Source organism: Scyliorhinus torazame, chromosome 10 (genome assembly GCF_047496885.1).
Source record: "Scyliorhinus torazame isolate Kashiwa2021f chromosome 10, sScyTor2.1, whole genome shotgun sequence".
Taxonomy (NCBI): Eukaryota; Metazoa; Chordata; class Chondrichthyes; order Carcharhiniformes; family Scyliorhinidae; genus Scyliorhinus; species Scyliorhinus torazame.
In genome coordinates, this window is record NC_092716.1 from 241,947,350 (window position 1) to 241,973,911 (window position 26,562).

The 26,562-nt window shown below is 44.5% G+C and overlaps 1 protein-coding gene across 1 annotated transcript in view; it reads left to right on the plus strand.

Moving 5' to 3' along the window:
- Positions 1-10,716: 10,716 nt before the first annotated feature.
- api5 (apoptosis inhibitor 5) overlaps positions 10,717-26,562 on the plus strand; it is a 46,900-nt gene continuing 31,054 nt past the window's right edge. Inside the window, exons 1-3 of the mRNA XM_072466617.1 lie at positions 10,717-10,905; positions 19,492-19,653; positions 19,990-20,083. Of these exons, the coding sequence (XP_072322718.1) occupies positions 10,837-10,905; positions 19,492-19,653; positions 19,990-20,083 (325 nt within the window). The 5' untranslated portion in view covers positions 10,717-10,836. The remainder of the gene's footprint in view (positions 10,906-19,491; positions 19,654-19,989; positions 20,084-26,562) is intronic.

Sequence of the window (26,562 nt, forward strand, 5' to 3'; positions counted from 1 at the left end):
CCTCGTCCCTCGATACAGCCGAAAATACTCCGACCTCCGCCGATTCGTAGCCACACTCGCCACCGGGGCTCTATACAGGAGCTTAACCCACCTGATAAACCCCTCCCCAAACCCAAACCTCCGCAACACTTCCCAGAGATACTCCCACTCCATCCGGTCAAAGGCCTTCTCCGCGTCCATAGCTGCCACTATCTCCGCCTCTCCCTCCACCGAGGGCATCATAATCACATTGAGGAGCCTGCGCACATTGGTGTTTAGCTGCCTGCCCTTTACAAATCCCGTCTGGTCCTCATGAATCACCCCCGGGACACAGTCCTCAATTCTCGTAGCCAGCACTTTTGCCAGCAACTTAGCACCCACATTGAGGAGCGAGATCGGTCTATACGACCCACATTGCAGCGGGTCCTTGTCCCGCTTCAGGATCAGAGAGATCAGCGCCCCGGACATTGTCGGGGGCAGGGTCCGTGTGTGTCCCCCCCCCCCCCCCCCCGTCCCCCCGTCCCCCCCCCCTTCCCTTGCCTCATTGAAAGTCCTCACTAGCAACGGGGCTAACAGGTCCGCATACTTCCTGTAAAACTCAACCGGGAACCCATCTGGCCCCGGGACCTTCCCCGCCTGCATGCTCCCCAGTCCTTTAACCAGCTCCTCCAACCCAATTGGCGCCCCCCAAACCAGCCACCTCCTGCTCCTCCACCCTTGGGAACCTCAGTTAATCCAGAAATCGTCGCATCCCCTCTTCCCCCGCTGGGGGCTGAGATCTGTACAGCTCCTCATAAAAGTCCTTAAATGCCTCATTTACTTTCACCGCACTCCGCACCGTAGTTCCCCTGCCATCCTTGACTCCACCTATCTCCCTCGCTGCCATCCTCTTTTGGAGCTGATGTGCCAGCATCCGACTCGCCTTCTCCCCATACTCGTACGCCGCCCCCTGTGCTTTCCTCCACTGTGCCTCTGCCTTCCCTGTGGTCAACAGGTCGAATTCCGTCTGGAGACTTCGCCGCTCCCTAAGTAGTCCCTCCTCGGTGGCCTCTGCATATCTCCTGTCTACCCTTAGGATCTCCCCCACTAACCTCTCCCTTTCCCTGCCCTCTCTCTTCTCCCTGTGAGCCCTGATGGAGATTAACTCTCCCCTGACCACCACCTTCACCGCCTCCCATACTACCCGCACCTGCACCTCCACGTTGTCGTTGGCCTCCAAATACCTTTCAATGCACCCCCGCACCCGCCCGCACACCTCTTCATCCGCCAGTAATCCCACATCCAGACGCCACAGCGGGCGTTGGTCCCTCTCCTCTCCCAACTCCAGCTCCACCCAGTGTGGGGCGTGGTCTGAGATGGCTGTGGCCGAGTACTCCGTTCCCTCCACTTTTGGGATCAACGCCCTACTCAAAACAAAAAATCTATCCGGGAGTAGGCTCTGTGTACGTGAGAGAGAAAAGAAAATTGCCTGGCCAAGGGCCTAGCAAATCTCCACGGGTCTACTCCCCCCATCTGATCCATAAACCCCCTAAGCACACTGGCCGCAGCCGGCCTCTTCCCCGTCCTAGATCTGGAGCGATCTAATGCTGGGTCCAACACCGTGTTGAAATCCCCCCCCCACCATTATCGAGCTTCCTGCCTCCAGATCCGGAATCCGCCCCAACATACGCTTCATAAATCCAGCATCATCCCAGTTCGGGGCGTATACGTTGACCAATACCACCCACGCCCCCTGCAACCGACCGCTCACCATCACGTATCGACCTCCATTGTCCACTACAATATTCTTGGCCTCAAACGACACCCGCTTTCCCACCAGTATTGCCATCCCTCTGTTCTTCCATTTGTTCTTCCAAATGGAATACCTGTCCTAATTATCCCTTTCTCAACCTGACCTGGTCCGCCACCTTCAAATGTGTCTCCTGAAGCATGACCACGTCTGCTTTCAGTCCCTTTAAGTGCGCGAACACTCGGGCCCTCTTAACCGGCCCATTCCGGCCCCTCACATTCCAGGTTAGCAGCTGGATTGGGGGGCTTCCCACCCCCCGCCCCCCCTGCCGACTAGCCATCTCCTTTTCTAGGCCAGTCCCGTGCCCGTGCCTCCCGTGCCCGCGCCTCCCGCACTCTCCAGTCCCCCAGACGGGGGCCCCCCACCCCAACCACCTCCTCTGTTTCCAGTTCCCCATCAGCCAATGCAGCAGCAACCCTTTTCTCCCCCCTCCCCCTTCTCCCCCAGCTAGATCTGTATCTAGCTCTTTTGCTCCCCCATAACACTCCCGTAAGTCAGCTGACTCCTGCTGACCCCGGCCTCCCCCGCCGTCCCATTGACCACCCCCGTGTGGGAATCCCCCCTCCCCAGCAATCAGTGTGCACTCCTCCACCCCCCCCTCCATCTTTCCCTAGCGCGGGAAAAAGCCCGCGCTTTCCTGAGCCAGCCCCGCCCCCTCTGGTGCCTTTTCTGTTGCGGCCTTATCTCAATTCCCCCATCCCCGGGCCACCCCTCCCTCCAGCACCGGCGCCCACATTCTCTCACAGTCTCCCCTTCAGATCTCTTCCCCCATCCCATCCATCACACAACTCGTGGAACATTCCCTACACATAGTTAAAACCCTGTATACAACTGACATCCTCCCCACAACCACAAACCCTCAGTTTGAGTCCAACTTTTCAGTTTGTTTCAAGGTCCAAGCCTCCTCAGGCGTTTCGAGGTAGTGGTGTCGATCCTGAAACGTGACCCACAATCGCGCTGGCTGCAGCATTCCGAACCGAACCCCCTTCCGATGGAGCACCGCCTTGGCCCGATTAAAACCAGCTCTCTTCTTTGCCACCTCTGCACTCCAGTCCTGATAGATTCGGATCTCCGTATTCTCCCACCTGCTGCTCCGCTCTTTCTTGGCCCATCTCAAGACACATTCTCTATCCACGAAACGGTGAAACCTGGACCTGGTATTGGGGAATGAGCCCGGCCAGATGGTAGAAGTTTCAGTAGGGGAGCATTTCGGGAACAGTGACCACAATTCAGTAAGTTTTAAAGTGCTGGTGGACAAGGATAAGAGTGGTCCTAGGATGAATGTGCTAAATTGGGGGAAGGCTAATTATAACAATATTAGGCGGGAACTGAAGAACCTAGATTGGGGGCGGATGTTTGAGGGCAAATCAACATCTGACATGTGGGAGGCTTTCAAGTGTCAGTTGAAAGGAATTCAGGACCGGCATGTTCCTGTGAGGAAGAAGGATAAATACGGCAATTTTCGGGAACCTTGGATAACGAGAGATATTGTAGGCCTCGTCAAAAAGAAAAAGGAGGCATTTCTCAGGGCTAAAAGGCTGGGAACAGACAAAGCCTGTGTGGAATATAAGGAAAGTAGGAAGGAACTTAAGCAAGGAGTCAGGAGGGCTAGAAGGCGTCACGAAAAGTCATTGGCAAATAGGGTTAAGGAAAATCCCAAGGCTTTTTACAAGTGTACATAAAAAGCAAGAGGGTAGCCAGGGAAAGGGTTGGCCCACTGAAGGATAGGCAAGGGAATCTATGTGTGGAGCCAGAGGAAATGGGCGAGGTACTAAATGAATACTTTGCATCAGTATTCACCAAAGAGAAGGAATTGGTAGATGTTGAGTCTGGAGAAGGGTGTGCAGATAGCCTGGGTCACATTGAGATCCAAAAAGACGAGGTGTTGGGCGTCTTAAAAAATATTAAGGTAGATAAGTCCCCAGGGCCTGATGGGATCTAGCCCAGAATACTGAAGGAGGCTGGAGAGGAAATTGCTGAGGCCTTGACAGAAATCTTTGGATCCTCACTGTCTTCAGGTGATGTCCCGGAGGACTGGAGAATAGCCAATGTTGTTCCTCTGTTTAAGAAGGGTAGCAAGGATAACCCAGGGAACTACAGGCCGGTGAGCCTTACTTCAGTGGTAGGGAAATTACTGGAGAGAATTCTTCGAGACAGGATCTACTCCCATTTGGAAGCAAATGGACGTATTAGTGAGAGGCAGCATGGTTTTGTGAAGGGGAGGTCGTGTCTCACTAACTTGATAGAGTTTTTCAAGGAGGTCACAAAGGTGATTGATGCAGGTAGGGCAGTGGATGTTGTCTATATGGACTTCAGTAAGGCCTTTGACAAGGTCCCTCATGGTAGACTAGTACAAAAGGTGAAGTCGCACGGGATCAGGGGTGAGCTGGCAAGGTGGATACAGAACTGGCTAGGTCACAGAAGGCAGAGAGTAGCAATGGAAGGATGCTTTTCTAATTGGAAGCTGTGACCAGTGGTGTTCCACAGGGATCAGTGCTGGGACCTTTGCTGTTTGTAGTATGTATAAATGATTTGGAGGAAAATGTAACTGGTCTGATTAGTAAGTTTGCAGACGACACAAAGGTTGGTGGAATTGCGGATAGCGATGAGGACTGTCAGAGGATACAGCAAGATTAAGATGGTTTGGAGACTTGGGCGGAGAGATGGCAGATGGAGTTTAATCCGGACAAATGTGAGGTAATGCATTTTGGAAGGTCCAATGCAGGTAGGGAATATGCAATGAATGGTAGAACTCTCAAGAGTATTGAAAGTCAGAGAGATCTAGGAGTACAGGTCCACAGGTCACTGAAAGGAGCAACACAGGAGGAGAAGGTAGTCAAGAAGGCATACGGCATGCTTGCCTTCATTGGCCGGGGCATTGAGGATAAGAATTGGCAAGTCATGTTGCAGCTGTATAGAACCTTAGTTAGGCCACACTTGGAGTATAGTGTTCAATTCTGGTCGCCACACTACCAGAAGGATGTGGAGGCTTTAGAGAGGGTGCAGAAGAGATTTACCAGAATGTTGCCTGGTATGGAGGGCATTAGCTATGAGGAGCGGTTGAATAAACTCGGTTTGTTCTCACTGGAACGACGGAGGTTGAGGGGCGGCCTGATAGAGGTCTACAAAATTATGAGGGGCATAGACAGAGTGGATAGTCAGAGGCTTTTCCCCAGGGTAGAGGGGTCAATTACTAGGGGGCACAGGTTTAAGGTGAGAGGGGCAAGGTTTAGAGTAGATGTACGAGGCAAGTTTTTTACACAGAGGGTAGTGGGTGACTGGAACTCTCTCCCGGAGGAGGTGGTTGAAGCAGGGACGATAGTGACATTTAAGGGGCATCTTGACAAATACATGAATAGGATGGGAATAGAGGGATACGGACCCAGGAAGTGTAGAAGATTGTAGTGTAGTCGGGCAGCATGGTCGGCACGGGCTTGGAGGGCCGAAGGGCCTGTTCCTGTGCTGTACGTGTCTTTGTTCTTTGTTCTTTGAGACTGGGGAAATAATAATGGGGAACCAAGAAATGGTAGAGGAGTTAAAGAAATACTTTGTGCAATCTTCACGGTAAAAGACATTAATAACATTCCAAAAATAAATAATCAGGGGGCAAAAGGGGAGGGGGAGGAAATAAATACAATAACTAACGTTGGAGAAAAAGAACTGGGAAACTAATAAGGCTAAAGGCCAATAGGACACTGTGACCTGATGGGTTGCCTCCTAGGATATTATAGGAAGTAACTACAGAGATAATGGATGCACTAGTAGTAATCTTCCAAGAATACTTAAATTCTGGAAAAGTCCCTGAGGGTTGGAAAACTGCCAATGTAACACCTTTATTCAAAAAGGGAGACAAAAAATAAGTAACTTCTCTGGTGGTCTAGTGGTTAAGCTTCAGTGCTCTTCCAGCCGTGGCCCAGATTCAATTTCCAATCAGAGACTGAAGGTTTATTGCAGGAGTTTGAATTTTTCAGTCTTGAAATTTGTGGGAGGTCCCAGGTTCAAATACCGGACGAGCCCTTTGATATTTCTTGGGGGTGGCCCAGTGTTTAGCACTGCTGCCACACAGCGTCACGGACCTGGGTTCGATTCCGACCTCGGGCGACTGTCTATGGGGAGTTTGCACATTCTTCCCGTGTCTGCGTAGGGTTTTCTCCCGGTGCTCCAGTTTCCTCTCACAGTCCAAACATGTGCAAGTTAGGTGGATTGGTTATGCTAAATTGTCTCTCGGAGGGCAGCACGGTGGCGCAGTGGGTTAGCCCTGCTGCCTCACGGCGCTGAGGTCCCAGGTTCGATCCGGGCTCTGGGTCACTGTCCGTGTGGAGTTTGCACATTCTCCCTGTGTTTGCAAGGGTTTTGCCCCCACAATCCAAAGACGTGCAGGCTAGGTGGATTGGCCACGCTAAATTGCCCCTTAATTGGAAAAAATGAATTGGGTACACAAATTTTTTTTTAAATGAAATAAATTGTCTCTCGGTGGAGTTACAGGGATAGGATGGAGATTGGGCCGGGGTTAGGTGCTCTTTCAGCGGGTCAATGCATGCTCGATGGGCCGAATGGCCTCCTTCTGCACCATGGGGATTCTATGAATAGGGCAGTTAGCTTAAGATCTGTCATTTGGAAAATGTTAGAGTTCATTAAAATGGATGTAATAGCAGAGCGTTTAGAAATACAGAACATAATCAAGCAGAGTCGGCATGGCTGCATGAAGGGGAAATCGTGCCTGACAAATTTATGAGAATTATTTGAGGTGGTAATGAGCAGGATAGGTAAAGGGGAACCAATAGATGTAATATATTTGGATTTCCAAAACATGTTTGTTAAGGTGCTGTACAAAAGGTTACTTAGCAAGGTAAGAGAACATGGTGTTGGGGGTAGTATATTAGCATCAACAGAGGATTCGCTAACTAATAGAACACAAGGAGTTGGGATAAGAGGGACATTTTCAGGATGGCACATAACGAGAGCACTGTCACAGGGATCAATCCTGTGGCCAGAATTATTTACAATATATATTAATGATGTGGACAAGAGTGAATGCACTATTGCCAGGTTTGCAGATGACACAAAAATAGGTGGGTAGGCAAGTGGTGAGGATGACACAAAGATTGCACAGAGGGAAATCGACAGGTTAAGTGGATGGGCAGAAAATCTGGCAGATGGAATATAATGTAGGAAAATGTGAAGTTATGCACTTTGGTAGGAAAAATAAAGGAGCTGAATATTATTTAAATTGAGAAAGACTGCGGAAAGCTGCAGCACAGAAGGGTTTGGTGTTCCTTGTACAGAAAAAAGCGAGCATGCAAGTTCAGCAGGTAATAGGGAAAGTAATTGGAATGTTGTTTTTATTTCAAAGGAAATGGAGTATAAAATAAGGAAATCTTGCTAAAACTATACAAGGCACTTGTTCGACGACACCTGGAATGCTGTGAACAGTTTTGGTCCCCTTATCTAAGGAAAGATATACCGGCATTGGAGGCAGTCCAGAGAAGGTTCAGTCAGCTGATCCCAGGTGTGGAGGCATTTTCTTATGTGGAGAGGTTGAGTAGATTGGACCTGTACTCATTGCAGTTTAGAAGAATGAGAGGTGACCTTATTGAGACATATAGGACTCTCAGAGGGCTTAACAGGGTCGTTGCTGAGAGATTGTTTCCCCTTCAGGGAGCATAATCTCAGGGTATGGGGTTGTCCATTTAAGAGAGATGAGGAGGAATTTCTTCTCTCAGAGAGTAGTGAATCTGTGGAATTCTTTACCACAGAGAGCTGTAGAGGCTGAGTCATTAAGCATGTTCAAGGTTGAGATAGACAGGCTTTTAGGAATTGAGGAAATCAAATGTTATGGGGATAAAGTGGGAAAGTATAATTGAGGATTATCATATCAGATCAGTCATGATCTCATTGAATGACAGGACAGACTTCATGGGCCAAATGGCCCACTTCTGTTCCTACGTCTGCTGGTCTTAGGATAAATTGGAATATTTTCTGCTGGCTAATTTTTTTTAAGCTGTGGGAAAATGTAAGTTGCTTAAAGTAAGGACAGCTTGGCTATGTTAGTGGAACTAGTGCCTTGAGATGTTGATGAGCTTAGCAATACTGCAATCAGATGTTTACCTAAGGCAATTTGATACTAAAGGGGAACGGAACATGAAGGAATTTGAATAATACGGTAAAGGGTCCAAGGAAGGGAAAAGGTGTGAAGAAAGAGTTAGAAAGTGTACTTTGTATTTACACTTTGAAAGCTACGGGAATTAAGTTTGACCTCTGAAAAAGTTAGCTCAGAAAAAGAAAGATCAAAGGGGAAAACTATACAAGGAGATGATTGAAGGTATGCAGAGAAGCTGTTTATTAGACCTCAGTCAACAGCAACACTAGCTGTTTAACTCCCAGCAAGAACTGTCTGAAGAAAGCCTGTCTTGAAAAGCAAGCGGTTTCTTCTACCTCAGAAGCAACCTTAAAGTGATGTAACTGCCTGGTGTGGTAACTATTACTGGATTTCTCTTGTTTGTAAAACCCATCAGGTGTTGTGGAACCGTTGGAGGGAGTTACCTTGGAAGGCAGTGAAATAAAGATATTTGAAACTGGGTAAAGTTAATGTTATGCTTATAGCCATTGTTTTAGTTAAGTGTTGACTTTATTGCTGATTATTTTATCCTTCAGAAACATGGGGAGAAAGTGGTTTAGTGGTATTGTCGCTGGACTAGTAATGCAGATGCAGGGGAACCCACAGGGGACTTAGGTTCGAATCCCACCACACAGATGGTGAAATTTGAATTCAATATAAACCTGGAATTAAATTCTAACAATGACCACAAAACCATTGTCGATTGTCGTGAACTAATGTCCTTTAGGGAAGGGAATCGGCCATCCTTATCTGGTCTGACTTACATGCGACTCCAGGTACACAGCAATGTGGTTGACCCTTAAATGGCCTAGCAAGCCATTGAGTTGAATTGATAGAATCCGTAGAATCCCTATGGCACAGAAGGAGGCCATTCAGCCCATCGGTCTGCACCGAGCCTCTGAAAGAAGAACCTACTTAGGCCCACTCCCCATAACCCCACCTAACCTGCAGATCTTTAGACACTAAAGGGCAATTATTTTAGCATGGCCAATCCACCTAACCTGCACACCTTTCGACTGTTGGAGGAATCCGGAGCACGCGGAGGAAAGCCATGCAGACACGGGGAAAACGTGCAAACTCCACACAGTTACCCCCATGGTAGAAATTGAACCCGGGTCCGTGACACTGTGAGGCAGCAGTGCCGACTACTGTGCCATCATGCTGGCCTTGAGAAGGACAATAAATGGCTCAGCTAACGACGCCCACATCCCATGAATGAATAAAATCATTATATTATATCATAATCAAATAAATTATTTTAAATCATCACAAAACGTCTGGGACAACATTCTCGTAATTTCAAACCTTTCACTTCTATCAAATTGCAAAAATACGGTTGAAGGCAGTTGTTTCAAGTTTCCCTTCTAGGATTTGAATAACCTAGTGACACTGCTGCCATTGTGCATTGGTGCTGGTGGAAATTAATGTTTGTGGATGGGGTGCCAATCTAGCAGGCTGTTTTGTCCTGGAAGGTGTTGACATAGGCATGTTGGTGGAGTGAGCAGATAGGTGGCAAATGAATTTTAATGTGGAGAATTGTGAGGTGATGCATTTTGATTGGAAAAACATGCTGATACAATTAAAATAAGGGGTAAAATTCTTCAAGGTGCAGGAGCAGAGGGACTTGGGTGTGTATGTGCATCGATCATTGATGGTAGCAGAACAGGTAGAGCAAGCAGTTAAGAAAAACCTGCACAATCCTCTGCTTTTGTACTCTAAGCCCCCATTAACAAAGCGATGTGGTTATGCAGCACAGTAGCACAATGGTTAGCACAGTTGCTTCACAGCTCCAGGGTCCCAGTTTCGATTCCCGGCTTGGGTTACTGTCTGTGCGCAGTCTGCACGTTCTCCCCGTGTTTGCGTGGGTTTCCTCCGGGTGCTCCGGTTTCCTCCCACAGTCCAAAGATGTGCAGGTTAGGTGAATTGGCCACGCTAATTGGAGTATTGTGTACAGTTCCGGGAGTCACGCTGCTGGAAGGATCTGAATGCACTGGTGAGAGTGTGGAAGAGATTTGCAAGAATGGTTCCAGGGCTGAGAAACTTCAGTGATGAGGATAGATTGGAGAGGTTGGGACTATTCTCCTCGGAAAGAAGAAGGCTAAGAGGAGATTTGATAAGAAGTTCGAAATCATAAAGGGGCTGGAAAGAGCAAACAGGGATAAACTACTGCCACTCGTAAAGGATCAAGAACCAGAGGGTTCAGAGTTAAGGTGATTTGCAAAAGAAGCAAATGTGACGTGAGAAAAAAACTTTTTCACAGGACTAGTGGTTAAGGTCTGGAATGCACGGCCTGGAAGCGTGGTGGAGGCAGTTTAGTGCATCAGGCAGGTTCAAGCAAGGCTTTCAAGAAGGTATTTGATGATTACTTGAGTAGAAGCAATTTGCAGAGGTAGGGGGAATGGCACTAAACCCTGATTCTCGTTTGGGGAGGTGGTGCAGACTCGATGGACCGAATGGCCTCCCACGGTAACAATTCTGCCACACTGGGATTTCCCGGACTCCGGGCGGAAGGTGGCGCTGTCCGAGGCGGATGCATGGGGGGGGGGTGCTTCCTGGCCTCCCGATGGGCAGAGACGCTGTCGGTGGATGAGCAGATGGATGGAGGGTGGGATGGTTCTTTTGGTCTCCGGGCGGCAGGTGGCGCAGTCGGCGGCGGGTGCGTATGGGGGCTCCTGGCCGCCCGGTGGGAGGAAACGCTGTCGGCGGCTGAGCGGGTGGGCGGAAGGAAGGGTGGTTTTCTGACCTCCGAGCGGCAGGTGGCGCAGTCGGGGCCGGGAGGTTGGTTCCCCGACCTCCGAGCGCCAGGTGGCGCAGTCGGCGGCGGGGCGGGCGGTCGTGGCGAGGTTTTGCCGCTCGATTGTCGGGGGAAGGATCGCGCGAGCGGCAGAGACAGAGAGGCCGGCGTCACATTCGGGATCAGAGCAGCAGGAGGGGCGGTCGCTGTTGAACAATGAGCACGGTGGAGGAGCTGTACCGTAACTACGGCATCCTGGCGGATGCCACGGACAATGTGGGCCAGGTGGGTGCGCGGGGCGCTCGGGCCGCGGAGCCTCCGGCTGGCCTGAGAGCGGCCTCAATGCTAACCCCTGAGGCTCAGGTTGCAGCTTCCCTCCAGGCCCGGTCCCCCCTCCACCAGAGCTGCGGCCTGCACCACACTGCGCTGACCTTCTAATAGTCCCAAATAAAACTCCATGTTTCGGATCATGAAGTTTGAATGCTGCACGATTCTTTGTGCGACCATTGCAGGAAAGTGAGATCTAGCGGTTGCCCCCAAATAAAAATTTATTTTTTAATAAATGTATTATTAAATTGCTAATAAAAATGCAATAGAGTAAAATGGATGAAAAGAGGCGATGCAGAGCAAGGCCCCTGGGAACGGTGCACAGGGAGGGAATGGAGGTGAGGGAATTTATTCTCCCTCCAGAGGTGTTCTGTGACTGGGCCCACCCCTCAGTTTGGGGGGCGGTGGTCACTGGATATTTTTAAGGCGGAGGTAGATAGATTCTTGTTAGGCAAGAGAATTGGAGGTCTCGGGTGGGTTGGGAGCGGTAAGACGGGAGTGTGGAACTCGGAACACAAACCCACCGTCCGTGGCCTGATTGAACGGCTCGAGGGGCCAAACGGCCCACTGCTCCTGATTGGCATGTTTGTGTGGATGGGTAATATTGCTGGTGGCACGGTAGCACAGTGGTTAGTACTGTTGCTTCACAGCTCCAGGGTCCCAGGTTCGATTCCTGCTTGGGTCACTGTCTGTGCGGAGCCTGCACGTTTTCCCCGTGCCTGCGTGGGTTTCCTCCGGGTACTCCCACAAATCCCGAAAGACGTACTGTTAGGTAATTTGGGCATTCTGAATTCTCCCTCAGTGTACCCGAACACAAGTGCGGAATGTGGCGACTAGGGGATTTTCACAGTAACTTCATTGCAGTGTTAATGTAAGCCTATTGTGACAATAAAGTTCATTATTATTAGAGTGTGGGCTGGCCTCTAATGCGGCCAACCCACGGAACAAGGACCGACGAAACACAGGACAAATAAAATGCATCCTAAATGTGCACCGTCATTTTACTGCAACAAAAAGTTTTCGGAAAATTCCCTCTCCATAAATAATTTCAATATATTTGCAAACTTCATTTCATTTTGCCATAAAGAACTGATTATATTTGTTGGCTGGGATTAAGGAGGAATTTTGACCTGATTATGATCAGCACAGGACCAACAATAATGGGTGCGTGTGTATATTTTGATCCACCCTTCGAACTTGGCTATCCTAGCAACCAGGGTTTTTACATACCCATAGGACGTAGTGTATAAATCAACTCGGTGTATAAGATGACCTCAATTGTTGACCCCAAAATTCAGTTTCTCAAGGCGCCCACCCAGCACAGATCCAACATTGCGAACAACAAAGCTGGTGAGGGACTCCCCGAACCCACAGCAGTGGTTCATTTTTATGTTCAGTGTGTTAAGTCGATCTTTGTTTTTTGGAGGGATTGTGATCGCTTCAAAGATTGACTTACACGCTGACATGATAGATGATTTCCATTGTAAATATATGGAAGTCACAACATAAATACAGGCTAACCAGCCCAAATTGATATTTTACACTCCACTTTTTATTTTGCGAGTCAATCTTTTCCGCAGTAGCTAAATGGAGCTCTCTTAGTCCTCCACTGAATTTGTTAGGGAGCAGTCTTCAATGATGAGAGTGTTTGGGGTTCCCTGCAAGGCTGGTGCAGAAATGGTTGAGTTACCGTCCACTTAAGCAAATCATTCTAGTTACAGCTATCCATCCGATTTGCATATCACGCCAACCTGTTTTGTTTATCCACTCTAATCTGAGTTTCATAGTTTCTGACTCAGTTTACAGCAATAGGGGTAAATTCCAGTATCGCAATTATTAATAACGCTTTGTCGTCTTAGTCTTGCAATTATTTTGTCTCCATAGATCCTTGTTCATGAACATTTCAACTACTAGAAATAATCTGCTTCCATCTACCTTGTCCTGTCCCTTTTGTAATTTAAAATTTTGCAATCATATCTCCTATAAGTTGTGATGTTCTGGTAAAAAGCATTACAATATTTGGTCTTTTATTTTATAGTTTTTATAGAATAATAGAATCCTACAGTGCAGAAGGAGGCCATTTGGCCTATTGAGTCTGCACCAACCCTCCGAAGGGACACCCCATCTGGGCCCATTCCTCCACAATCCCACTTAACCGTTGGACACTAAGGGGCAATTTAACATGGCCAATCCGCCTAACCTGCACATCTTTGGACTGTGGGAGGAAACCCACGCAGACACGGGCAGAAAGTACAAACACCACACAGTGACCCAAGGTCAGAATCGAACCTGGGTCCCTGGTGCTGTAAGGCAGCAGTGCTAACCAGTGTGCCACCATGTTGCCCACTAAGTTAAGCAAAAAGGGATTTTGGCTATGTTTGTATCCCCGTGCCAAGCAACATGTTAGGAAATATGTTGTATCTTTTTTAAAGCCTCAATATCTATCCTATTGTGTGGATCCCAATATATGGACACGGTGCTTTAATAGGTTGCTTTAAAGGTGGATATCCTACTTTGTGGTTGGAAAAGATTGACACAATGATGACAAAAATGGCACAACAAAGTACGCTTTTGTGGACAGAAGTCACGTTCAATTTAAGATTTATATATTGCCTTGGATTTTGCAGCAGTAATGATGGCAAAATTGTCAACATTCACCGTAGTTACTCTAAAACTGACAGTATTTTATAGAGTCCACCTATATACAAATATAAAAGATTACATCAGTGATTCTGAACTTCATAGGATGCATCATTGTAGTCTGCATAGGAAGGCACTCGGATAAGTCACTGAACTGATGAGAACTTACCCTTTTATTCTTTGGCCTCACAGTAAAACCCCTTGAAAAAGTTACATATCGTTGAATGAGGTGTAACTGGGGTTTAGCTGGGTACCAGGTTCATGATTACTGCTGAAAAACCTCTCCTGAAAAATAAACTATATTTATGGCATGTCAATTTTCTCCCTTATGGTAAAGTCTGTGTTTTTTAAATTTGTTTATGATATTTCACTTTCTACCTCAATCCCATGTCCAATAATTAACTTCACTCTCCAAACTTTAATTAAAAAGTGAAGGATAATCAGTCCATTTTACTTCGTAGCTTGCTGTCTGTGAGAATGTTTTGGTGTGGGTGGCCTCTTAACACTGTTTGATTGCATCACTGTTACTGGATGCCTGGCGATCCCCTTGTCTTTATGTCAGTTCCAAACAAAACCAGGGAAAATGAAAAATCCACACCATAAATCATTCAATCCTTGTGGGTAGCTTTCTTTAAGGTAAACAGCTGTGGCTTTGCCACTGGTTGTGAAATCCACACTATATTATATATATATATATATATATATATAATATATATTTATAATAATCTTTAGTGTTGCATGTACACTTACATTAACACTGCAATGAAGTTACTGTGAAAATTCCCGAATTGCCACCTTCCGGCACTGCTCGGATACACTGAGGGAAAATTCTGAATGTCCAATTCACCTAACAAGCACGTCTTTGGGGACTTGTGTGAGGAAACCAGAGCAGACACGGGGAGAACATGCAAACTCCATACCTACAGTGACCCAAGCCGGGAATCGAACCCGGGTCACTGGTGCTGTGACGCTGCAGTGCTAACCACTGCTATCATGCTGCCCCTGTATGAGAACTGGATGTCATATTGTGTCCCTCAATATCTCTAAAAATGGAGAGAGAGAGAAAGCTCGTGAAATAATGCTGGGGATTTCTGATCTGTGCTTTCCACTAGTCAAAATATCCAGACCGGGCTAAGTCGCTGGCTTTGAAAGCAGACCAGGGCAGGCCAGCAGCACGGTTCAATTCCCATAACAGCCTTCCCGAACAGGCGCTGGAATGTGGCGACTAGGGGCTTTTCACGGTAACTTCATTTGAAGCCTACTTGTGACAATAAACGATTTTCATTTCATTTCAGTGGTTAGCACTGCTGCCTCAGCTCCAGGGTCCCGGGTTCAATTCCGACCTCGGGTGACTGTGAAGTTTGCACTTTCTCCCCATGTCTGCGTGGGTTTCCTCCGGATGCTCTGGTTTCCTCCCACAGTCCAAAGATGTGCGGGTTAGGTGGATTGGCCATGGTAAATTGCCTCTTAGTGTAAAGGTTAGGTGGGATCCTGGGCTCCGGGATAGGGTGGAAGCGTGAGCTAAAGTAGGGTGCTCTTTCCAAGGGCTGGTGCAGACCTGATGGGCTTAATGCCGTCCTGCACTGTAAATTCTATGATTTAGTTCAGCATTTTTATTTAACATATAGACTGTGGTCTTTTGTTGGGTTTTTATCTTTTAAAATTTGAATCTTATGTATGATGTGGCCATTAATTTCAAGAGCAAAGTCTGCACCTTGGTCAATTTAGCGGCACCCATACTATAGTTTGGCAGCGGAATAATATATTGTGCTTTTTAGGTGTAGTGCTCCTTTCCTTAGTGAACAAGAAACTGAAGATGGTACATGGACATGGCCAGACATTTCACTTTGTCTAGAGAAACAAACTTCTCGTGAGAGAGGATGGAGAAGAGACCATATTTTTATGCCAGATGCTCTGATCTGATGCTTCATTTCACCTACTTTACACACATTCCATGCTCTGACCCTCAGTGCCTTAAAATGTCAGCCCACCATTTTGGGCATCACATTTGCAGTTACAAAACAATTTTCAAAAATCATTGCTGCTTCTGAGTTGCACCTTGACATTATCCATCTACAAAGTTCTCTTCCCAAACAACCAGTTCAGAGAGACCTTCCAATAGTTATATTTTCTGACCTTACAGAAGCAGGTTAGCTTAAGCACAGCTCTAACAGATTAATAGATTCTGTAGTTTGCGCTATAATATTGCAATCATTTGATTTGCATCCCAGAGTACTTGAGGAAGTGACTCTAGAAGTAGTGGATGCATTGGTCATCTTCCAGGATTCTATAGATTCTGGGGCAGTCACTGCAGATTGAAGTTTAGCTAATGTCCTCCAATATTCAAAACGTGAGGTAGAGAGAAAGCGGAATTATAGACCAGTAAGCCTAACGTCAGTAGTGGGGAAAATACTCGAATGCAATTATAGTGGAGCATTTAGAAAACAGTAACGGGATCAGACAGAGTCAGCATGAATTTAAGAAGGGGAAATCATGCTTGACAAATCTATTGGAATTCTTTGAAGATGTAACTTAATGGGGGACAAGGGGGAACTAGTCGATGTGGTATATTTGGACTTTCACAAAGTCCCGCATAAGAGATTATCATGTAAAGTTAAAGCGCATGGGATTGGGGAAGTGTATTGAGATGGATCGAAAACTGGTTGGCAGAAAGGAAACAAAGAGTAGGAATTAACGGGTCCTTTTCAAATTGGCAGGTAGTAATTGTGGGGTGCCACAGAGATCAGTGCTGGGACCCTAGCTATTCAATATGTATATTAATGATTTGGACGAGTGAACAAAATATAACATCTCAAAGTTTGCAGATGATACCAAGTTGGGTGAGAGGGTGAATGTGACAAGGATGCAGAGATCCTTCAGCATGATTTGGACAGGTTGGGTGAGTGGACAAATCAATGGCAGATGCAGTATAATTTGGATAAATGTGAGGTCATTCACTTTGGAAGCAGAAACGTGAAGGCAGATACTTCATGATAAAGGTGCCTCTTGTGTATTTCTGTAGCTTCATCTAACCTTCTGTGAAGGGCACAGCTTCTTTCAAGCCTTTGGGTTTGAACTGAAACTTTGACCCAGAAAAAGTCACTGATGGTACAGTTTGAGCATTGCCTCCTGGTGTAACCATCAATAGGATTACCTCAGTGAAACTAACATCCTGGCCAACAAGTGAAAGGATCTATCTCCTCACGTCATGGGCTTTTCACAGTAACTTCATTCAAGCCAACTTGTGACAATAAGCGATTATTATATTTTCAGCAAAAGTTTGATAACCAAAGATTTTTCATGGTTCAGAGGCAGCTAACCTGAGAGAGGCAGTGGTTCAGAGTGAATTTGTCCCAGTGCACTGCACCTATTAGTCATGTAATTCTCACAGCTGTTGTGAAAGCATGCTTTAAGTTCATTGGTAAAATATAAACTTTCAAGTTCATCAAAATTGTGTTACTCTATCAATACTAACAAGTGGGTATGGAAACATTTTAGGGGACACAAAATTGACTTCGACTCCCGTCAGGCTCTGCCAAGATTTCCTGTCCTCAAAATATCAACTGTCCAACCTGTTCTCCGTGCCCTGCCCCTACCTTTGCATCCTCACTTCTCTCATACTCGCAAAAGAAAAAGATGAAAGATATAGATAAGCCAACCCAAATTTAAAACAAACAAATAAATAAACAACAGATAAGATATTTGACAAGCAATGGGAAACCTTCAAACAAAAGGTAATTGAGATAAAAACTAGACACGTTTTCACAATGCAATGTGAATGCATTAAGGGTGATGGGTCGTTTATTTTGCATAAACTAGTTTCAAGATTGTCCTAATCTTTACACTTCCCAGCTATGCCAATAATAGTCTGAATCGTGAACCCCAAAACCTGAAATTTTGGTAACGCAGAATATTTATTAAGTTTAAAACAGTGTTCCTGTTTAATTAAATATTGCACCAAAAAGATGATTTATGTATTCATTGTATATGATGGTGTGTTTGATGTTAATTTATTTAACCACAAACTATTATGCTGTTTTCTCCACACCTTCTCCACACCTCAAGAACATCAAGGTGTGAAATTGCTACTGATTTTAGTGTTGAGAGGGATGTAAGTACGACACAGTGCTGAAGCAAACCACTTTCATTTTCCATGCCAACATGCTTGGGCTTTCATAGAATCCCTACATTGCAGAAGAACGCTATTTGGCCCATCAGGTCTGCACTGGCCCTCCGAAAGAGCACCCTACTTCGGCCCCCTCCCGATTCCTGTAACCCCACCTAACCTGCACATCTTTGGCCTGAGGGAGGAAATCGGAGCACCCAGAAGAAACCCACGCAGACACAGGGAGAAAGTGCGAACTCCACACAGACAGTCACCCATGGCCGGAATTGAACACGGTCCCTGGAGCTGTGAGGCAGCAGTCTAACCACTGTGCTGCACAGTCATTTAAATGCCTAAAATGGATGGGGGAAGAAAAATATTGGCACTGTTTATTTTTGATAGATTGCTAATAAGTAATTACAAAAGCAATCCAATGGAAAAAGGAATTCCTCAACCAGGACATTGTTACAAACCTTCAACTAACTTCAACATTGACTTTTATTTAATAAAATTTGACTACACCGATTATAAGCGAAAGCCTGATCATGTGGATGAGTTGAAGTGCTGACAGTTTATATAAAAGTTGCTGTAGCTATCTGACTTGTGATTTGATGCAGCAAATTATATAGGCATGCAGAGACTTTTGGATTTAGTCACAGAAGTTCTTTGCAATTCAGTTTTGAGATGTTAATTAGGAATTGGGTAAATACTATTGTACAAGGAATGTTCTGGCCTCCCCTCTGGGCTAGATGTTATATTGAATTTATCAATTCAATTTTTTAGAGCTTCTGATCTTTCCAGTTAACTAACAGAATTGCTAGGTTCTATAGTTACTGGAATTCAGACGGTAAGACATGGGAATTCCAATTGTCATCCTGAATAGCATTTACTTTCAACCTGCTGCAGGAAACAAAGTTTCAAATGGTCTTAACTGAGCCAGTTTGATTGTAGAGAGGATTATTTTCAATGCTGACCAATTAATCAGCGAGTTACATGACAGATGGCTGCAGTTAGACCATTCTGCTCTCTCTTCGGGTAGTATGGTAAATGTATGGTGGTAGCTGTATAATGTCACAGGAGTATTCTTCAGCTGTTTAAATATAGAATCACTACAGTGCAGAAGGAGGCCATTTAGCCCATCGTGAGTGGGCATTTGTCATGCAGCATCTGAAATTGAATACTTTTTTTCTGAGAGGCTCTTTGAAGTATTAACGTGCTAGTTTTGAGGAAATACTTTGGGACCTGTTTGAAAATCATTTCCGTACATACAATAATGTGTACGGCATAGTAGTCAGTTAAAACTAGCTTACATTTTGGGAGCATTCGTAACACTAAATATCATCTGCAGCTTCACGTTATCACTCAAACTGTTGACAGATTGATTTTTCAGAATTATTAAATGATTTTCAATCCAGAGGTTTTGTCAAATGACTTTGTTTAGGTGATTTTTATTTGAGCTCGGGCCAACGTGCAGTATAATCCAGTATATTTATTTGGAAAACAGCCTGTGTTTATCCGTTTTCAACTTATGTTGTAGCTTAGTGTCGGAATTTTGGACCATGCAGTTTGGGAAGTTATTTTTCCAGTACCATATCAGTCACATGTCTTTGTGTTGATGCTAATTATGCTTGACTTTCCATTTGCTCCTCTTTCCAATTTCAAATGCCTCGGAAATTTAAGGTTCCAAATGGGGAGCATCCTAAGCTTTGAAACAAAAGTGGTCTTTACAAAGCTAACTGATCTGAATAATTTATATGGGTTTTAGATCAAATTCTGGCAACATGTCTTTTTTTTTGCAGTACAAAGAAGCGTATCAGGCCATCCTGGATGGTGTGAAGAGCGGAGCCAAGGAGAAAAGATTAGCAGCACAGTTTATTCCAAAGTTCTTCAAACATTTTCCAGAGTTGGCAGATAGTGCTATCAATGCTCAGCTGGATCTCTGCGAGGATGAAGATCTTTCCGTAAGGGCTACCTTCAATTTCTGTTGTGTGGGGGGGGGGGGGGGCAGCGGCATTGTTCAGAGGAGCGCAGGGAGAAAGGGAGGAGATGGCTATATTCTTTTGTTCCCAATCTTCAGTAGTCCTGGTTGGCAGAAGTTTAGTTTTATTCAAATTGTTTTAATAACCTAAATGAAACTGTGCATTGCAAGTTATATGCTCAGAGCAGCCAATGCTGAAACCTTTTCGGATTTTCAGGAACAGATGTAAGAATGTCTTTAGTCTGGATTAAATAAACCTTTTTGACATCATTGTAAACAGAACATGTGAAACTTAAGATGTTGAAACTTTCTTTTATAGATTCGCCGTCAAGCTATTAAAGAACTCCCCCAGTTTGCAACTGGTGAAAACCTACCAAGAGTTGCAGATATATTAACACAACTTTTGCAAACTGGTATGTGTTTCTTTTGCAATGCAGAATTTTGTTTTGTCCTATTTGATTGTGCAAATTTATCGTTTTAGTGAAAGGCTCCTTTTGTTGAAATGAAGCTTAAAGTAAATTTTGTTGACTGCAATATTGCCCAGAAGAGCAATAACATTAAAATATTCCTTATATTGTATGAAATTACTTTTCTGCACCCACCGGATTACATTTGCAACCTGCTAAACTGAGCAAAGTGGGTGAAAATGGGTAACAAGTGACTGTTATTTCTTTGGGAAGCACATTTTTGACCAAATCAATGTCAGCATGAATCTGAATAATATAGACATGATATGGAGAAGAAAAAGATAAAGAGCAACAATCATTCATTTAAATATAGGAAACAAGCAAATGGTTGATAAAAAGAGCTTGCAGTAAAGTGCTAAATGTTTTGTTTCTGTGTTTAATAAATTGAGAACTGTAATAAGGTAGAGTGAACATTTGGAGGGTGTCAGCACCTGTTGCTACATATGCATTACAATATTCCACTCTCTCCCTCAATGTCAACAAAACGAAGGGGATTGTCATCGACTTCAGGAAGCGTAGTGGAGAACATGCCCCTGTCTATATTAATGGGAACGAAGTAGAAAGGGTTGAGAGCTTCAAGTTTTTAGGTGTACAGATCACCAACAGCCTGTCCTGGTCCCCCCATGCCGACACTATAGTTAGGAAAGCCCACCAACGACTCTACGTTCTCAGAAGACTGAGGAAATTTGTCATGTCAGCTACGACCCTCACCAACATCTACAGATGCCCCATAGAAAGTATTCTTTCTGGTTGTATCACAGCTTGATATGGAGCCTGCTCTGCCCAAGACTGCAGGAAACTACAAAAGGTCGTGAATGTAGCCCAGTCCATGATGCAAACCAGCCTCCCATCCATTGACTCTATCTATAATTCCCGCTGCCTCAGAAAGGCAGCCAGCATAATTAAGGACCCCACGCACCCCGGACATACTCTCTTCCACCTTCTTCCGTCGGGAAAAAGATACCAAAGTTTGCGGTCACGTACCAACCAACTCAAGAACAGCTTCTTCCCTACTGCCATCAGACTTTTGAATGGACGTACCTCGTATTAAGTTGATCTTTTCTCTACACCTTGCTACAACTGTAACATATTCTGCAGTCTCCTTCCTTCCCTATGTACGGTATGCATTGTTTGTACAGCATGCAAGAAACAATACTTTTCACTCTATACTAATACATGTGACAATAATAAATCAAATCAAATCACTAGTTGAATAAATGCGACATCGGATTATTTCCCACTTGTGATTTCTGTTTTTATGGTGAGTTGATTTTAGAACTCTCAGCAGATCAGTAAGCAGTACTAAAAGTGAGGCTCCCCTAACACTGATTAATACAATATGACATGCAGTTTCATTTCGAAAAAGCAACAATAATTGATGGTCCGTAGGTGACAGGGAGGGAGATTTGTATATTTAAAATTATATAATCTTGGTTCAATATCGAGTGGGTTTTAACATCTATTTGAGACACAAGTAATTAGTTTGATTGCTGTCGGCTTTATAGGTGAAAATATTCACGAATATACCTTTGAGTGAGTAAAGAAGCAATTTATTAATTTTCAGAGCTCTGGGAGAAAAGGCCTTTGACCCCTCCACGGTCTGTGCAGTACCTTTTCTCGCCTGAGCTGAGGTCGCACTGGGTTAATATGCAGAAGGAAAGCGGAATTAGTTTGCATTCTCATTTACACATGCCCAATCAATTCTGTTCGCGTCACAATTCATATCATGCATCTTCAATGCCATAAATGGCTACAAGTTAGCTCCTATAACCTCTAATTGGCAGTTTGCCTTACCCGGTCAATTCATTACATAGATACCGGTTACATAAAGTCATGGGGTCAATAGTCCAGCCACGTTGAACATTTCCTTCCTCATTCCTTGTTAGTTCCTTAATTTGAGGCCCCTTTGTCAGTTACAAGTAGCTAAGAATACAGACATTGGGCAAAGGTTACCAACGGCTCATTGCCTCTCCGGATGCATCTGGTTGTGGATCACTTGTTTTGCACAAAGCTTTACTACTTCAGCAGCAGACACTGATAATAACATAGAGTTAAGAACATTGACAGAATCCATTTTATATCGGGCGGCATCCATTTTGTATCGTCTGTAGTCCGGAATTCGACCTCTTCAGCTTGGTATAGCTCGGCTAATTGGGGTGGTTGGTCTGAAATTGGACTCTGTCGATTGGTGGATTTTTATTTAATCTTGGGCTTTGGGGCATTGTGGCAAGGCTGCATCTGCTGCACTGAGCAAGTGGACCTTTTAAGTTATCTTACAAATGAGTAGTTTACGAGGACACGTTAGAGGGTTTTGAAATTGAACCAAATATTGCAGCCATGATGTGGAGATGCCGGCGTTGGACTGGGGTGAGCACAGTAAGAAGTCTTACAACACCAGGTTAAAGTCCAACAGGTTTGTTTCAAACACTAGCTTTCGGAGCACTGCTCCTTCCTCATCTGAGGAAGGAGCAGTGCTCTGAAAGCTAGTGTTTGAAACAAACCTGTTGGACTTTAACCTGGTGTTGTAAGACTTTTTACAAATATTGCAGAATAGGGGCAACATAAGCCAGAGGAGGGGCGGTAAGTCACCATCAGGAAAATATCAGTGAATAAATTAGCCTTTTATCACAGCCAGAAATTTAATCATTTACATTTTGTACAGCTAGTTCACAATTAACTTGATTTATTAATTTGCTTTGAATTCACAATGGTCCAATACATAAACACTGAACAATAATGCCCAACTCTGGGTTATTTTATTTTGTGGTGCCCGTACTTCCATTGAGGATGTGCAAGATTAAGGGCCAGCTGGTAAAGTGAAACTTTAATTGCCCGGTAGATCAAAAAGGCTTGCATTCAGTGCAGATTTTGGTCTAAAGTAAAAATTTGTTCATGGGAAAGAGAGTTAATCAGTTGTAGTTGTTGACATGCCAGGTGCTGTTGTTCTGTTTTAATGGACAATCCCAGTTTTAAGTCCTGTGGGAGGTTGAAAGCTTTATTTAATTGCAAAAGATGCCTTTGTGTTTGGGGATAGCCTCTTGCCTGAACATACTCAGCCATCTATTGTTTGTTCAGCATTCAGTGAGTCAATTTCAACTATTTTATCCCTGTACCTGGTGGCATCGATTTCTGTCAACTTATGCTAGCTTTAGAACATTAATTGAGGAGCAGGCGTAACCCATTTGGCCGTCGGAACCTGCTCCACAACTTAGTAAGACTGTACTGATCTTATAGCTTAGCTCTATTACCAGACATATCCCTTTAGTATCTAAAAGCCTTTCTGTATTTGTATTGGATATACTCGATGACTGAGCATCCACAGCCCTCTGGGTTAGAGACTATTCGCATCCCTCGAAGTGAAAAGATTTATCCTCAACTCAATCCTATATGGCTAGACCCTATAGCAATAAAAGTTATTTACTTTTATGCTTCAATCCATTTTTAATAAAGACTAACATACCATTTGCTCTCCTAATTACTTGCGGTGCCTATATGCTAAAATTATGTGATTCGTGTGCATGGACTCCAGGTCCTACCAAAAACTAACATTCCCCAGTTTCACTTTTTTTTTAATTAAATATTTTATTGAAAATTTTTGGTCAACCAACACAGTACATTGTGCATCCTTTACACAATATTATAACAACACAAATAACAATGACCTATTTTATAAACAAAAAATGAATAAATAATAAATAACAAAAATGAAAACTAGCCCTAATTGGCAACTGCCTTGTCACAAGTAACACTCTCCAAAAATATAATTTAACAGTCCAATATATAATTATCTGTAGCAACGACCTATACATACTATACAGTATATATTAACAACCCTGAGAGTCCTTCTGGTTCCTCCTCTCCCCCCCCCCCCCCCCCCCCCCCCCCCCCCCCCCCCATCCTGGGCTGCTGCTGCTGCCTTCTTTTTCCCATTCCGTCTATCTTTCTGCGAGGTATTCGACGAACGGTTGCCACCGCCTGGTGAACCCTTGAGCCGACCCCCTTAGGACGAACTTAATCCGCTCTAGCTTTATAAACCCCGCCATGTCATTTATCCAGGTCTCCACCCCCGGGGGCTTGGCTTCTTTCCACATTAGCAATATCCTGCGCCGGGCTACTAGGACGCAAAGGCCAAAACATCGGCCTCTCTCGCCTCCTGCACTCCCGGCTCTTATGCAACCCCAAATATAGCCAACCCCCAGCTTGGTTCGACCCGGACTCCTACTACTTTTTGAAAGCGCCTTTGTCACCCCCATCCAAAACCCCTGTAGTGCCGGGCATGACCAAAACATATGGGTATGATTCGCTGGGCTTCTCGAGCACCTCGCACACCTATCCTCCACCCCAAAAAATTTACTGAGCCGTGCTCCAGTCATATGTGCCCTGTGTAATACCTTAAACTGAATCAGGCTTAGCCTGGCACACGAGGACGACGAGTCCCAGTTTCACCTTTTTGATTATTATTCTGCTTTTCTATTTTTCATATCGGAATGGTAAATTTCACATTTCACTGCTTTATGGTTCATCTGCCACATTCTTCTCCACTTGCTTATGCTGTCTATCCCTACGCTACCTCTTTGTGTCCTCTTTGCAGCATACGTTTCCACCTGACTTTGTATCAGCACCAAGCTTAGATATATTGCACATTTAAATTGTTAATCTAGATTCTAAATCACTGAGACCTCAAACAATGATCTTTAATTCTGGTGGTTACAATCCCCCAACAGGAAAATGATCCATTATTCTTATTCTCTATTCGATCACCAATCTTCAACTCGTGCTCATATATTGCCCCAATTCCAAGATTCCTTATTTTTTGTAGTAACCTCTTGTCTGGCATCTTATTGAATGTATTTGAAAATCCAAATATATTACATCCACTATTACCCTGCCAGTTACAACCTCTTCTTAAAAGAAAACTTCAAATACATTTGTCACACACACATAGCTTTGACAAAGAGTCATCGGACTCGAACGGTTAGCTCCTTTCTCTCCATACAGATGCTGCCAGACCTGCTGAGATTTTCCAGCATTTTCCTTTTCTCTTTGTCTCACACAATTTCCTTCACATAAATCGTGTTGACTCTGACTAATCATAATATGATTTTCTGTGTGCCCTGATATCATGTCCTTAATAATTGATTACAACATTTTCCCGACTACCAATGTCAGGGTAAAGCACAGAAGGAGGCCTTTCATCCTATCGTGCCTGCTCTGACCATTAAGCACCTGTCTATTTCCAACACTCGGTACATAGCCTTGTATGCTATGGCATTTCTGGTCGATAGTTCCATTTTCTTTCTCCCATTTTTTTTTTTTACATTACATTTACTAACTTCCAGTCTGCTGGGAACATTCTGAAATCTAGGAAATTTTGGAAGATCAAACCAATGCATCCTCTATCCCTAACACGCTAGATCCAGAGAATTTGTCAGTTTTTATTCCTCTTAATTTCTCTATAACACTATTCATTTACTAATTTCTTTGAATTCCTCATTCTTATTAGACCCTTGATTCCTAACTTTGTGTCTTCTACCTTGTTTCCCATTATAATTTCACTTGCCTCTGAGGAACTCACATTTATCAACTTTTTACAATTGTTTATATATCACTTGTTTTGTTTTCTCTTCTTTTATCAATATCCCCCTTTCCTAAATTCTAAAATCCTCCTGTTTCTTGGACTTACTGCACTTCCATTAATACAGTGCTATCTTTAACCTGATGACCACCAGTGGATCACCTTTCCCCTGGGATATTTTAATTATTTAAGGGAATGTATATTAATTGTGAGTTACAATTAATTTATTTAAATTAGTGCCATTATTTATTTAACATTGTCCTTTGCAGCAAATACAACTTGTTAACTATTATAAACATGGGGGGGGGGGGGATCATAAGTAGAAGGAAAAAAAGTATTTGTTTCGGATGGTTTTTAGCACCGTACTCCACTTCAAACTTTGCTTTCAGTTTGCGGTTTTACTGTAGATTCATTCAGGTCTCTAGTTTCAGAAATGCAGCACTCAGCCTTTCTGGATGAGAGAGACAGCAGGTTCCTGGCTTTTCCAGCCTGTAATGGATAGGATCCAATCACCACCTGTTATCAGGCAGAATACGGCCTTCTGGACAATTCAAACCAAGTCTCACCCAATCTCTGGTGCCGAAAGGTTTGAAGCTCCTGTTCAAACTAGCAAAAACTAGCAATGTTCTCCCTGGGAGCTTCTGAATTCCTCATTCTTTCAGCTACTTACCTTAAATTTACATGTCTATTAATCACCCATGGAACAACAATGATAACGGGATAATAATAATTGCATATTGTCACAAGTAGGCTTCAATGAAGTTACTGTGAAAAGCCCCTAGTCGCCACATTCCAGCGCCTGTTCGGGGAGGCAGGTACGGGAATTGAACCCGCGCTGCTGGCATTGTCT